This window comes from Aquarana catesbeiana, linkage group LG02, assembly GCF_042186555.1.
Source record: "Aquarana catesbeiana isolate 2022-GZ linkage group LG02, ASM4218655v1, whole genome shotgun sequence".
Classification (NCBI taxonomy): domain Eukaryota; kingdom Metazoa; phylum Chordata; class Amphibia; order Anura; family Ranidae; genus Aquarana; species Aquarana catesbeiana.
In genome coordinates, this window is record NC_133325.1 from 658,229,639 (window position 1) to 658,243,533 (window position 13,895).

Below are 13,895 nucleotides of genomic sequence, written 5' to 3' on the forward strand. Positions count from 1 at the left end.
TTGCTTTTCACATGACTGGATAATTCATGTGCATATTCACTCAATTTGAGCAAAGATTTACCACTTTGGTAAATCTGACTGTGAAAGACCATTATTCTAGTCCTTCAATGAACTTCAGTTCTGTCTGTCAAACTGTTCTAATATAAAAGTGCTTAAAATTGCTAACCTACTTTCCCTCATCATTTTTTTTTTTTTTTTTTATATTTTTATCTTATTTTTCTCTTCAGGTCATCAGCATGGTTCCTGTGGAAAGTCTGTATCGCTCGGAGCGCCCTCCCAATAAAGAAATACTTCGTTACTTTATCCGTCATAATTCTTTGCGGATAGGCACAGGGGAGAATGCACCATGGGTCGTTGAGGATGATTTGGTTAAGAAGTACTCCTTGCCCAGCAAGTTCAGTGACTTTTTACTAGATCCACATAAAGTAAGTTATGACATTTTTACTCTGGTTCAGAAAAGCAACTCTTCACTGTGGTTAATTTGGGTTAACCACTTCTTCTGCCCCGGAAGGATTTACCCCCTTCCTGACCAGAGCACTTTTTACAATTTGGCACTGCGACGCTTTAACTGCTAATTGCGCGGTCATGCAATGCTGTACCCAAACAACATTTGCGTCCTTTTCTTCCCACAAATAGAGCTTTCTTTTGATGGTATTTGATCACCTCTGCGTGTTTTATTTTTTGCACTATAAATGGAAAAAGACCGAAAATTTTGAAAAAAAAATATATACTACTTTTTCTTATTTAAAAAAAAAAAAAAAAAAAATCCAATAAACCCAATTTTAGCCATACATTTAGGCCAAAATGTATTCAGCCACATGCCTTTGGTAAAAAAAAAAAAATGTCTAAGCGTATATTGGTTTGCACAAAAGTTATAGCGTCTATAGGGTACATTTTCTGGAATTTACACAGCTTTTAGTTTGACTGCCTATGTCATTTCTTAAGGTGCTAAAATGGCAGGGCAATGCAAACCCCCTACAAATGACCCCATTTTTGGAAAGTAGACACAACAAGGAAATTGCTGAGCCCATTGAATATTATTTTTTTTTGTCCCAAGTGATTGAATAATGACAAAAAAAAATTACAAAAAGTTGTCACTAAATGATATATTGCTCACACAGGCCATGGGCATATGTGGAATTGTACCCCAAAATACATGTAGCTGTATCCCCTGAGTATGGGGATACACTTTTTTGGGAGCCTAGCTGTGTACGGGGCCCCGAAAATCAATGTCCGCCTTCAGGATTTCTAATGGCGTAAATTTTTTATTTCACTCCTCACTACCTATCAGTTTTGAAGGCCATAAAATGCCAAGATAGCACAACAAATAACCCCATTTTGAAAAGTAGACACCACAAGCTATTTGCTGAGAGGCATGGTGAGTATTTTGCAGCTCTCATTTGTTTTTGAAAATGAAGATGGACAAGAAGAGAAATTTTTTTTTTTTTTTTTTTTTTTTTTTTTTTTTCCAATTTTCAAAACTTTGACAAAAAGTCAGGTCTTCAAAATACTCACTATACCTCTCAGCAAATAGCTTGGGGTGTCTACTTTCCAAAATGGGGTCATTTGGGGGGCGGGGGGGTTGTGCCACCTGGGCATTCCATGGCCTCTGTAACTGTGATAGGCAGTGAAGAATGAAATCAAACATTTACGCCCTTAGAAAGCCTGAAGGCAGTGCTTGGTTTTCGAGGTCCCGTACACGGCTAGGCTCCCAAAAAGTCTCAAACATGTGGTATCCCCGTACTCAGGAGAAGCAACAGAATGTATTTTGGGGTGTAATTTCACATATTCCCATGGCATGTTTGAGCAATATATCATTTAGTGACAACTTTGTGCAAAAAAAAAAAAAAAAAAAATTGTCTTTCCCGCAACTTGTGTCACAATATAAAATATTCCATGGGCTCCAAATGCCTCTCGGTAAAGAGCTTGGGGTGCCTACTTTCCAAAATGGGGTCATTTGGGGGGGGGGGGTTGAACTGTCCTGGCATTTTATGCACAACATTTAGAAGCTTATGTCACATCACCCACTCTTCTAACCACTTGACAAAGCCCTTTCTGACACACTTTTTTTTTTTTTTTTTTTTGTTTTTTTGTTTTTTTTTTTTGTTTACATGAAGAAAATTATATTTTTTTGCAAGAAAATTACTTTGAACCCCCAAACATATATTTTTTTTTTTTTAAAAAGCAAATGCCCTACAGATTAAAATGGTGGGTGTTTCCTTTTTTTTTTTTTTTTTTTTTTTTTTTCACACACAGTATTTGCGCAGCGGTTTTTCAAACGTGTTTTTTCCCCCAAAAAATGCACTTTTTAAAAATTTTTAATGCACTAAAACACACTATATTGCCAAATGTTTGAAATAAAAAAGATGATCTTAGGCCGAGTACATGGATACCAAACATGACATGCTTTAAAATTGCGCACAAACGTGCAGTGACAACAAACTAAATACATTTTTAAAAGCCTTTAGAGGTTACCACTTAAGATTTACAGAGGAGGTCTACCGCTAAAATTCCCTCCCACTGCTTGTAAAAGCAGTCTAGAGGCTAATTGGCAGCTAGGATTGCTTTTACATGAAAGCCGACCGCTGGCTGAAAATGATACCAAGATGATACCTAAACCTGCAGGCATCCTTCTGGTATAACCACTCAGTCCAGCAACATACCAGTACGTTGCTGGTCCTTGTTGGGCATATATTGTATGGTTTTTTTGTTTTGTTTTTGTTTTTTTTTTTTCATGCAGTCTGAACGAAAAAAAGATTGATTGGTGGGTATGCCCACCATTGGAATACCTCCCTTCATCCACCCACTTCTAATGATGGGCATACATGCACCATTTATATATGCCGAAGCATGGGGGCATCTGCCCCAAACGTTAGGAGCAAATCGCTCCTCCACCCCTGCTGCCGCCATGCTTCGGCATATATCACCTCCACTGGAGTCACGGCTTTATAGATCGTGGGAGCAAACGCTGTTGCTGTCAAGATAAATAAATCCGCGCTGCAGCTGAATGGCGTACCTGAAGACAAAAAAGGTTAACAATAAAACACAGTAAAGTATAAAAAATTGCATACCTGAAAAGCATGATAAAACCTAACAATAAACATTGCAGAATAGAATACAGTAAAAAAAGAGCAGAACAATAGAGAGAACAATAAAACGACAACTATTTAAAATTTTATATATTTTTGTTACACTTTTTTTTTGTAACTTTTATAACTGGTTCCAGGTTCGGGTCTCTCAAAATGCAATGGCATCTTGGGAGACCCTGTGAAAGTGTGCCTAGTCTGCAATGCTGTACCCTACGCTAATACTCAACTAGTGTATGGTAGCGTTAGTATAGATATTGATCCGTTCAGATACTATACCACTAAGGGAGGTGTATGCTGCGTGCATGGGTGTTAGCGGTACTGGCGCTAACCTGACGCTGCCTGGGGCGACGCAGACCCTATCTGACCCTAAAACCTAAGTTATATCACTGCCGGGCGATCAGGGGGCTAAACTTTTAAACGGCGGGTGCCCTGACACTATATAAAAAAAAACTAACCAGCGTCACCCGTAACAGTTATGCGGTCATCACCGGTGAAAGGGTTAACTAGGGGGCAATCAGGGGGTTAAAACCTTTATTAGAATATGGGGGTCCCTGACGTTATAAAACGCTGATGGCGAACCTATATATTTACCTCCCTAACTAGCGTCACCTGTGACACTAATACAGCGATCAGAAAAGCGATGGCTTGGTGACGGGGTGATCAAGGGGTTAAAATTTTATTAGTGGGGGTTAGGGGGGTATCCTAGACCTAAAGGGGGCTGACACTAACTGCCCTACCACGCTAACTGTCACAAACTGACACCAATGCAGTAATCAGAAAAAAAAAAACTGCTTGGTGTCACTGTGACGGGGGGGGCGATCAGGGGGTGGTTGGGGTGTATAAAGTGTGCCTGGTGTGTTTTACTGTATGTGTGTGTTGTGCACTCACATCTATGCCTTCTCTCCTCGGCGCCGGAACGGAAAATACCGATCCGAGGAGCAATGACATCACTTCCTCTGCCGCTGTTTACTATACAGCAGCAGAGGAAGATTGCCATTGGCTGGGAGCGATCGCGATGGGATTGCCACGAATGGATGGCCTCCCCCTCGGCATGGATCGCTCGGGGACAGAAGCTGACCGCCTTGGGCACTGGGGAGGCAAGTACCGCGGGAGGCAAGTACCCATACGTTACTTTGCCTGCCCGTGCCATTCTGCCGCAGTATAGCTGCATGAGACGGTCGGCAAGTGGTTAAGGTAGATGTGCATACGCTATGTATGAATGACTTATGTGTATCTAGTAAAACAGGCTGAAATGACTTTAATATTACTTGTAATTAGTGGGAATGCTTTAGCAGTCCCACTATTGTTGTTCGCTTTTATTTATTTTTATTTCTTTATTCCGTACGTTTTTTGGCTCTGCGTAACTTCTGCATACTTTCAGCTATTAAAACCATTCAACTATTAAAATGTTCGTCTCTTTCAGCTGATGGGACTTTTTCAACTTTTTTTTCTACTATTTATACTTTTTAAAATATTAAGCTTTTTAACATTGAAGTCAATGGGAGCATGCTTCAGATCCTTAAAATCTTCTTCCACTCCCAAAAGTTTCAGCTCCTTCATACTTTCACCTACAGATGGCAAACAAACTTTAAAATGTTCACAAAATATTCAGCTATCTGGCTATATCTTTTCAGTTTGATATCTTTTACAGTTTTTGTGAAAAAGCTTTTTGTTTAGTGGTCATTTCAGGAAATTTTAGCCATTAATCAGAGTGTACTGTGTTGCTTTTGTTGCCATGGTTACCAAAGCTTCTGTTATACAGGGGGGAGGTGGCTGGAGCATCTCAGCTCTGATTACAGAGCCCGGGGGAGGGGACAGACACACCATGTACTGATTTATAATAGAGGAATATGGTGGCAGTTTTGATGGGGGCCGTTTTAGCAATTCAGCATTCCCACGCATTTTCCCCAGGAAATGCATTTTCTAGTGAAATATTGCTGTTTGTTAACCACTCCCCGACCAGCGCACGCCGATGTACGTCGGCAGAATGGCACGGCTGGGCAAATGGGCGTACCTGTAAGTCCCATTTGAATTCCCCGCCGTACCATTGCGTGCGCGCCGCCGGCCTGGTAGCTCCGTGAGGCTGGTCCCGTGGACTCGATCGCCGCGGGGATACCCGTGATCGCCTCACGGAGAGGATGAACGGGGAGATGCTGATGTAAACAAGCATCTCTCCGTTCTGCCTAGTGACAGTCTCGCTGATCTCTGCTCCCTGTCATCGGGAGCAGAGATCAGTGACGTGCCACAGCTAGCCCATCCCCCTACAGTTAAATCACTCCCTAGTACTGACTTAACCCCTCCCCGCCTCCTAGTGGTTAACCCCTTCACTGCCGGTGTCATTTACACAGGAATCAGTGCATTTTTTTTATAGCACTGATTGCTGTATAAATGACAATGGTCCCAAAAATGTGTCAAATGTCCGATTGTGTCCGCCATAATGTCGCAGTCACAATAAAAATCGCTGATCGCCGCCATTATTAGTAAAAAAAATAAATAAAAATGCCATAAAACTTATCCCCTGTTTTGTAAACACTAACTTTTGCGCAAACCAATCAAATGCTTATTGTGATTTTTACCAAAAATATGTAGAAGAATACGTATCGGCCTAAACTGAGGAAAAAAGTGTTAATTATTTTTTGGGGATATTATAGCAAAAAGTTTTTAAAAAATGCCTTTTTTTCAAAATTGTCGCTATTTTTTTGTTTATAGCGCAAAAAATAAAAACCGCAGAGTTGATCAAATACCACCAAAAGAAAGCTCTATTTGTGGGGGGGGGGGGGGGGGGACGTCAATTTTGTTTGGGAGCCACTTTGCACGACTGCGCAATTGTCGAAGCGACGCAGTGCCGAATCGCAAAAAGTGCTCTGGTCAGGAAGGGGGTAAATTCTTCCGGGGCTGAAGTGGTTAGATAGCTATACACCTTTTGGGGTCGTTTTTTGTTGTTGTTTTTACATGCTTTTCTCAGCAAGATGGGACATTTTGTCGGGTACCTGGTGTTTTTCACTCGAATACTTTAAGAATCTGACTTTGGTGGTTTTTCATTTATTTGCACCACCACCTTCTGATCATAAACCAGGCTAATTTACTTTAACTCTTCATGACAGAATGACTCCCCGTCCGTAAAATCAGGAATGGCAGGGCATCTTCTGGTTTCAACAGTAAGGTTGGGAACTGTTGCATACCATTTTTGGTCATGTTGATTGTACACCATGCTTATGTATAAATCCCAATATAGTGCCTTGCTAAATTGTACAATAAAATGCCCCAATATCTTGCTATTATGTGAGACCTGGTAAATTTTTTATTTTTTTTTTTTTTTTAGTACATGACTTCAAATCCAACGCCACCAACAAAGAGGAAGAGTGCAGGATCTCCTGATCAGAAACCAAAAAAAACCAAGACTGATGGTGACAAATCTGTTCAAAAAGGCAAGAAATCGCCCCTCAGCCCGAGTGTATTTAGCCAGCTAAACCTCAAAAAAATGATGCAGGGTTCACCTTTGAAACTGAAAGACTTGGAAGGAAAATGTTCACCAGAGGATCTGCAAAAGTTAATGAAACTCATGAGTTCTAAACTTAATGCTAACAAGAAGAGTGCTTCAACAGGAAAAAAGAAAAGTGGAAAGACTCCGGTAATCAATGGACAGAAAGTGTCCGGTAAAGTTCGCTCCCCTAAAAAGGTTCTGAAAAATTCAAAACTAAAGCAGATGACATTGCTGGATATGGCTAAGGCTTCCTCTAAAGCATCTCGACCTAAGAGTGCCTCATCTACTCCCAAATCAGCTAGCAAGCCAAATAAAAGGCTTCCTCCTGCTGCATTGCATTTGATTTCTTACTACCGTGAGAACAAGGATCGTGAAGACCGTAAGAGTCCTCTATCCGCTCTTATCTCTAAAGTGGCAAGGCTTCTTACTGATGATGAACGCAGTAGACTGCCTGATGAAGTGAAAGACCTGGTACAGAAGCGTTATGAGCATTTAGAGGAGCGTAAGCGCTGGGCTATGATGACTGAAGCAGAGAAGGTGGAGCACATGAGGAAGAAGAGGGAGGCATTAAGAGAACGGCTTAAAGAAAAGGCTCGGGAACGAAAGCAGAAAGAGAAGCAGGAACGTTTAGAGAAGCAAAAGAGATTCGAGGACCAGGATTTGGCTGGCAAGAATTTGCCAACTTTCAAGTTGGTAGACACTCCAGAAGGGCTACCAAATGCTTTATTTGGTGATGTAGCAATGGTTGTAGAGTTTCTAAGTTGTTACTCTGACTTGCTACTTCCAGATGGTCAGTACCCAGTAACTGCAGTTTCTCTTATGGAAGCCCTTGCTGCTGAAAGGGGTGGCTTTCTCTACCTTAACAGAGTGCTTGTTGTGCTGCTACAAACCCTCTTACAGGATGAGATTGCAGAGGACTATGGTGAGCTTGGGATGAAGCTGTCAGAGATTCCACTCACAATGCATTCTGCTTCAGAGCTTGTTCGTTTGTGCCTCAGAAAATCTGATGCCCCTGGAGAAAGTGACAGTACAGAGAAGGGGGATGATGAAAGCGAGGGTTCTGCGGTTTTCCAGGATGACGAGGTGGAAGATGAATTTCTGGAGAAATTGGAAACAACAGAGTTTTTTGAATTGATGACTGAGGAAAAGCTTCACATCCTCACTGCTCTTTGTCACCGCATCCTCATGACTTACTCGGTACAGGACCATGTGGATGAGAAGCAGCACACATCAGGTGAGCTCTGGAAGGAGAGATTAGCCATGCTGAAAGAAGAAAATGATAAAAAGCGGGCAGCAAAACAAAAAAGGAAGGAACTGGAGGCCAAGGGTAAAGAGGAAGGAGTAGTTCCCAAGCAACCCTCTAAGAAAGTTGAAAAAGGAAACAAAAGTGATCCAGCACCAGCAGAGCAGGAACCCGAGGACATGATCAGTGCTGTGAAAAGTAGGAGGCTGCAGGCTATACAAGCCAAAAGGGAAAAGGAGGAGAATGAAAAACTTACGAAAGGTAGGAATTTGGCTACAGTATATAAAATTCAGTTTTCTGCATTGTCTTAATGTTTGCCTCATTAATATCCACACTTGAAGTTGAACATTAGTCAGAAAATTAAGTCCTGCTAAATCGCTTCAGGCTGGCCTCTTTTGCAGGTATAGCTATGTAAAACATAAAACAGAAATGCCCTTTAGTGTTTAAAATCCAGTAATGCTGTCTCACTCTACTCTAATTTTAGGCACTGTGCAAAAATCAGCCACTTGAGGCTGATCTGCTGACAGCCTTAAGATTTACTGCTGCTCAGGTGTTCTGGGCTTCAGCAATTGTATATTGTATCACTAATCTTTTTATTGCACGTTTCAAATACAGAAAGATTCCAAAAAGAGGCAGAGGAGGAGAGACTGCGCAAGCATAAAGCTTCTGCAGAGAAAGCTTTCCATGAAGGGATTGCAAAGGCAAAGCAAGTGCTGAGAAGATCGCCCATTGGCACAGACCGAAATCACAACAGGTAATTGGCAAGATTGTGTGCAAAGCTATTCAAAACGGGGTGTTTTTTTTTTTTTTTTTTTTTTTTTTTTTTATATGCCATGCCATACATGCGGCCATGTCCCGCATTGACCTTGTTTGTGCCAGCGGCCCTGTATTAGCTAAGGTACAGAAAGTTTCTATACTGCCAAAAGGCATATCTGACCATGCACCCATCTTACTACGCCTTAATGTGAGTCCTGCCCCCACTGACTGCCTGTGGCGCCTCTCCCTGGTTCTGGGTCTCGGACAATCAAGTTGTTCCGGGTGCAGTGTCGGCCCTGCTGGAGTATTGGAAGGCTAACCCGCCTGCCACCGATCCGGCCTCCAGCTGGGAGGCCTGCAAGGTCCTTGCTTGGGGCCATTACCAGTCGGCCATAAGCCACACCCGGAGGAAGGCTAGATCAGCCCTGACCCTGGCTGAGCAGAGACCCACTGCTTTGGAATCCCAGTACGCTGCAGATAGATGAGACCACTCGCGGGGACTTGCGCAAGAGGTGATGCTGCTCCGTGTTGCGGCCGCTAAGAAGTTGCTGCTACACCAGTCGTAGCTTGTTTTTGAAGAGCGTGAGCTGACCAGTCGCCTTCTGGCGTGGTTGTCCAAAGAACAGTCGACAACGACCAGTATTGCCAATGTTAGACTCCACTGGAAATCTGTTGTCAGATTCCAGAGATATCAATGGCCGCTTCGCCTCCTTTTACGAGACTCTCTACTCTAGAGTTGAATATTCAGAGACTGAATTTACCTGATTTTGTGGATGCTATCCACCTTCCGTCGCTTTCTGAGGAGGCACGCCGGGGGCTTGATGCTCCGCTCCCCCTAAAGGAGCTCAATGTGCTATCAATTACCTACAGTCAGGGAAGCCCCCGGGGGATGATCTCTTTCCTGCAGAATTTTATAAAGCCCATGTGGAAATTCTGGCCAGTAGACTTAGAGGTTCTTTCTGCCTCCTTTGCGTTTTCCTCCCTGCCTCCCTCTGTCTAGGGCTATTACTGTGGTGGTGCCTAAACCTGACAAAGATCCAGAACTCTGCTTTTCATATAGACTCATTTCACTGCTCAATGTGGACGCGAAGATTCTTGGCGACCCTCCTCAGTCATCCTGTCCCTGGTCCACGGTGACCAAACCGGGTTTATGCCAGGTAAAGGCACGGCCGTCAACCTGAGGTGGCTTCATACAGCTATTGCGGGTTCGCTTGCTTGCGGGGACACTGAGGTTGTGGCTTCTTTGGATGCCGAGAAAGCCTTTGACTCGGAGTGGGATATATTTATGGCTCATTCTACACAAATTTGGGTTGGGGCCCAACTTCATCTCTTGGCTACGTCTACTCTCTTCGGCCTTGTCTGCCAGAGTCCGTACCAATGGTGTATTGTTGGCCCCCTTTCCCTTCCACCGAGGCACCAGGTTATGGTTGCGCCCCACCCCCCCCCCCCCCCCCTTCGCATTGACTATTGAGCCTTTGGCAGTGCTTCTGGGAACCACGGGGGAGGTGCAGGGTATTTCCTTTCCCCCACTAGGCGAAAAGGTATCCTTATACGCCGACGACACGCTCCTATATCTCTGAAATGCCCAACAGTCGTTGGCGGCTTTAGCTATCATTGACCGCTGTGGCTCCTCTAGTGTCAGGGTGATTTGGGACAAATCGCTCCTGTTCTCCCTATCTGATAGGACTCCCCCGGCTAATTTACAGGTCCCCCTTAAATGGGTGTCACAATTTAAGTACCTAGGCATTTATATCCAGAAAGACCCAAAATGTTACTTAACAGATAATCTATATTCTATCCTACAATTTCTGTGGTGCTGTTCGGTGTGGAAAGCCTTGCAACTCACCCCAGTAGAGAGAGTGAATTTAAATGTCCTTTCTTCCAAAATTCCTTTATGCCTTCCGTCACACCCCGGTCCTTATCCCTACTGCATTTTTTTTTAAGTTAAATCAGGCCATCACTTCCTTTTTGGGCGGGCTCGACCCCTAGAACTGCAGCTTTCCTTGGTGCGGAGGGTGGACTATCTCTGCTTAACTTTAAGAAATATTATTGGGCAGTGTTGTTGATTACTGTAAGGTGGTTTGCCCAAGATGCATCCAATCCGGCAGTTAATTTGGAAGTGGCGCTCCTAGGATCTTACTCAGAACTTGGCAATCTAGTATACAGCGGTCCGAGATATAGCCCCCAGGTCAGTACCCCCATGAAGGTGACAATTGCAGTCTGGAAACATGTTATCCTGCATCTACAAGACACTAGCACTGTCTCTGCATTCCACGTTGTGGGGCAACCCCACTTTACCGCATTTCCAATCTGTTCCGGCTCCACAGATCTGGGCTAGATACGAGATTCGGATGCTGCACAATACTTTACCTGAGGGACGTCCTCTCACATTTTGTTGAGGTGAAACGTACATTTAAATTTCCTCCATGGATGTTCTTCAGGTACTTGCAGCTCAGACATGCTGCCCAGGCACAATTCCCTGATGGGGTAGTTCTTGCGGCCCACTCTGTCGAATCCCGCCTCACGACTAAAGATATTGATCGGAAGCTGTCCTCCATTTTATCTCAGACTCAGCTGCAGAGAAACCTCTAAATGCTTAGACTGTTTAATGTGGTGCAGCGGGATGTCCCTGCCTTGATGGAGGATTGGACTGAGGGGTTGCAACAATGCATCCCACTTGTATCTTCCAGGGATTGCTTTGTACAACTCAAGTTCTTGGGTCTGGTGTACTATACTCCCCACAGGCTATCCATTAACTACCGGGGGGGGGGGGACGGGACACATGTCTGAAGTGCAGGCAGCTCCTTCCTCTCTACCTTCTCTTCCTCCAACCCCCACTTCTGGGTTCCCTATCCGGCCCCATGATCCTGCTGGGTTGCCATGCCCCCAAGCCCCCCCAACCCCCTTCGTTTCCCACCCCCCTGCCTTCCTGCCTATTTACCTATAGGAGATCTTGGATGATAGGGTGGTTTGAGTTATCTGCACTCGGTTGTTAAATGCCATATAGGCTGCCTGACGTTTGTTGCAGAACGAGTTTACAAATACTCTCACCTGTGTGGTGTACCCTATCTTTCTCCAATGCTAAACGAAGTTGTAACGATGTCTAATCAAGTACTATGTATTCTAACTATGCTGTTTACAAGTGTATTGTGTTGTTATCTCAAACATTTCTTCTGATTTAAAAAAAAAAAAAAAAAAATTTCCGAAGGAGGAGGGCTCTTCACTGGTCATGTTGCGAGCTGTGTGGGTCTCCATTGTGGGCACCACCTCTTTCAGGTAGTTGGACTTGTTCTTCATCTTGCCAGCGGGAGCTAAAAAGGATTAATCGGCTTCCATGTTTGCCAGGTCGATTCATCAGATCATTTCATGAGCCTATTCTCTCAAGAGTAGGGAGCCTTCTTGCCCAAATAAGGCTGATTCTACCAGATCTGTTGGTTTGTCTTGGGCCCCTTTCACACATGCGGACCGTTCAGATCTGCCTGTCAGTTTTTTCAGGCTGATCTGAACGGTCTGAAGAAATAGGGGATTGGCGCTGTTCACTGGTGAAAAATAAACTAAAAACTGACTCCTAACACAAGGGAAGCATTACACCCCAATTCTAGGTGGGTGAAAAGTGTAACACAGTGTAAAATAATATTTAAAAATAAATATACGTGCTGAAAATAGTCACAAAAATGTGCAGACTGCCCAAAGTGAAATACTAAAAATAATACATGAAATAAAATAGAACTCCAAACAATAATAAAAGTGAATGATCAATCAGGTGTATATAAAAAATTTTTTTTCAAAAACCACAAAAAATATTCATTGAAAGGTATAAGTGAGTTATACCTAGGAGAAAGGACAAACACAGTGTTGCCCACTATAAATTAGTGTATATACTGGTGAAGCTGAATGGTGTTAGATGAAAAAAAAATTTTTTATGTATGAGCTGAAAAAAAGAACTACTGACATGTAGTGTGCATAACAATATTAGTGCACAAAGAAAATCAAAAAAGTGAAAGACAAAAATAAAAGAAAAATATAAAAGTCCAAACAACCAAAAAGAAAAAAATTTTTTAAAAATACCGAAAAATGCCGTGAATGTTAAATCTATCGTTCAGTGTAAATAAACAGTTCTTATGCAACAAGCTAGTGCATCTTCAAAGGTTGCAGGTAAGTCCGTCCCAATGAATGTATACTGTCCTGTGTGGAGTCCCCTCTAGTGCCCCCACTCACCGGAGCGCCCAACCCCTCAGGGGTAATGAGCATGTAGATGTGAATCCGATGATCCAAGCGGTCGGTGTCCTCCTCGCCACCTATTTTCCACCTGTGTCACCAGATCGCTTTCAAAAGGCATCCATCCTGACCAATTACCATGTGCAGGGAGAAGAGAAGAGCCTCATAGTGTGATTCCAAATATAAATTTATTAAGCTTACAGCAAACAAAAGAAATGAATAAAAAACTAAAAAGCTAAAATCAAACGGCACTCTGCCGGCTGGCTCCACGTGAGAAGCCGCAGACAGTGTAGTGTAAGCGGCGTGCGTTCCACAGCCGTCTGCCGAAACCGGAAGTGCAGGACAAAAACAGAAGGAAAAAAGGACGTATGTGTACCAAGAGGCCACGGCTTACGCGTTTCGTCATCAAGACGTCATCTGAGGCACGGCCATCTTGGTACACCATACGTCTATAAATACTGCACGGAGGCGCCACGGAAGCCAATCGGAAAGGCGGTGTATGACGAACACATCCGCCCTGCTGATGAAAAAATGGGAGGATTGATGTAGTGTGAAGGGGGAGGATATGCTGTCAGACATCCCCTAGTGGAAGTTTAAATAATTAATATTAGATTCCAGGTAAAATGAGAGAGAGCGCCTCCGTGTGTACCAATAACATAATGCATACTATAACGAAATATATATATATATATATAATATATAATACAGAAATGCTAAAAGCCATTGTAGCAGAGAGGAATATACAAAAAAAAAGGGAAGGCCATATCAATGCTGACAATGTAATGTCATACATTAGATCATTTATAATAAAGATATAATATCAAGACTAGCCTAATAATAGATAGATATAGAGATATAGATATATATAGATAGAGATATATATATATATATATATATATATATATATATATATATATATATATATATATATATATATATATATATATATATATATATATATATATATATATATATCTCTATATATATATATATATCTATATATATTTTCATGAAAAAATGTATAAAAAAATATTATAAATATCCTTAGTTACGTGGTATGTTAGACAATACATAGATGTAAAATTGGGTAAAATATAAAAAGTAA

General features: G+C 42.5%; 1 protein-coding gene across 1 annotated transcript in view; it reads left to right on the forward strand.

The window, feature by feature from the left end:
* BAZ1B (bromodomain adjacent to zinc finger domain 1B) overlaps positions 1–13,895 on the forward strand; it is a 108,520-nt gene that overhangs the window by 63,824 nt on the left and 30,801 nt on the right. Inside the window, exons 6-8 of the mRNA XM_073616583.1 lie at positions 228–425; positions 6,412–8,077; positions 8,432–8,570. Coding sequence (XP_073472684.1) covers positions 228–425; positions 6,412–8,077; positions 8,432–8,570 — 2,003 coding nt within the window. The remainder of the gene's footprint in view (positions 1–227; positions 426–6,411; positions 8,078–8,431; positions 8,571–13,895) is intronic.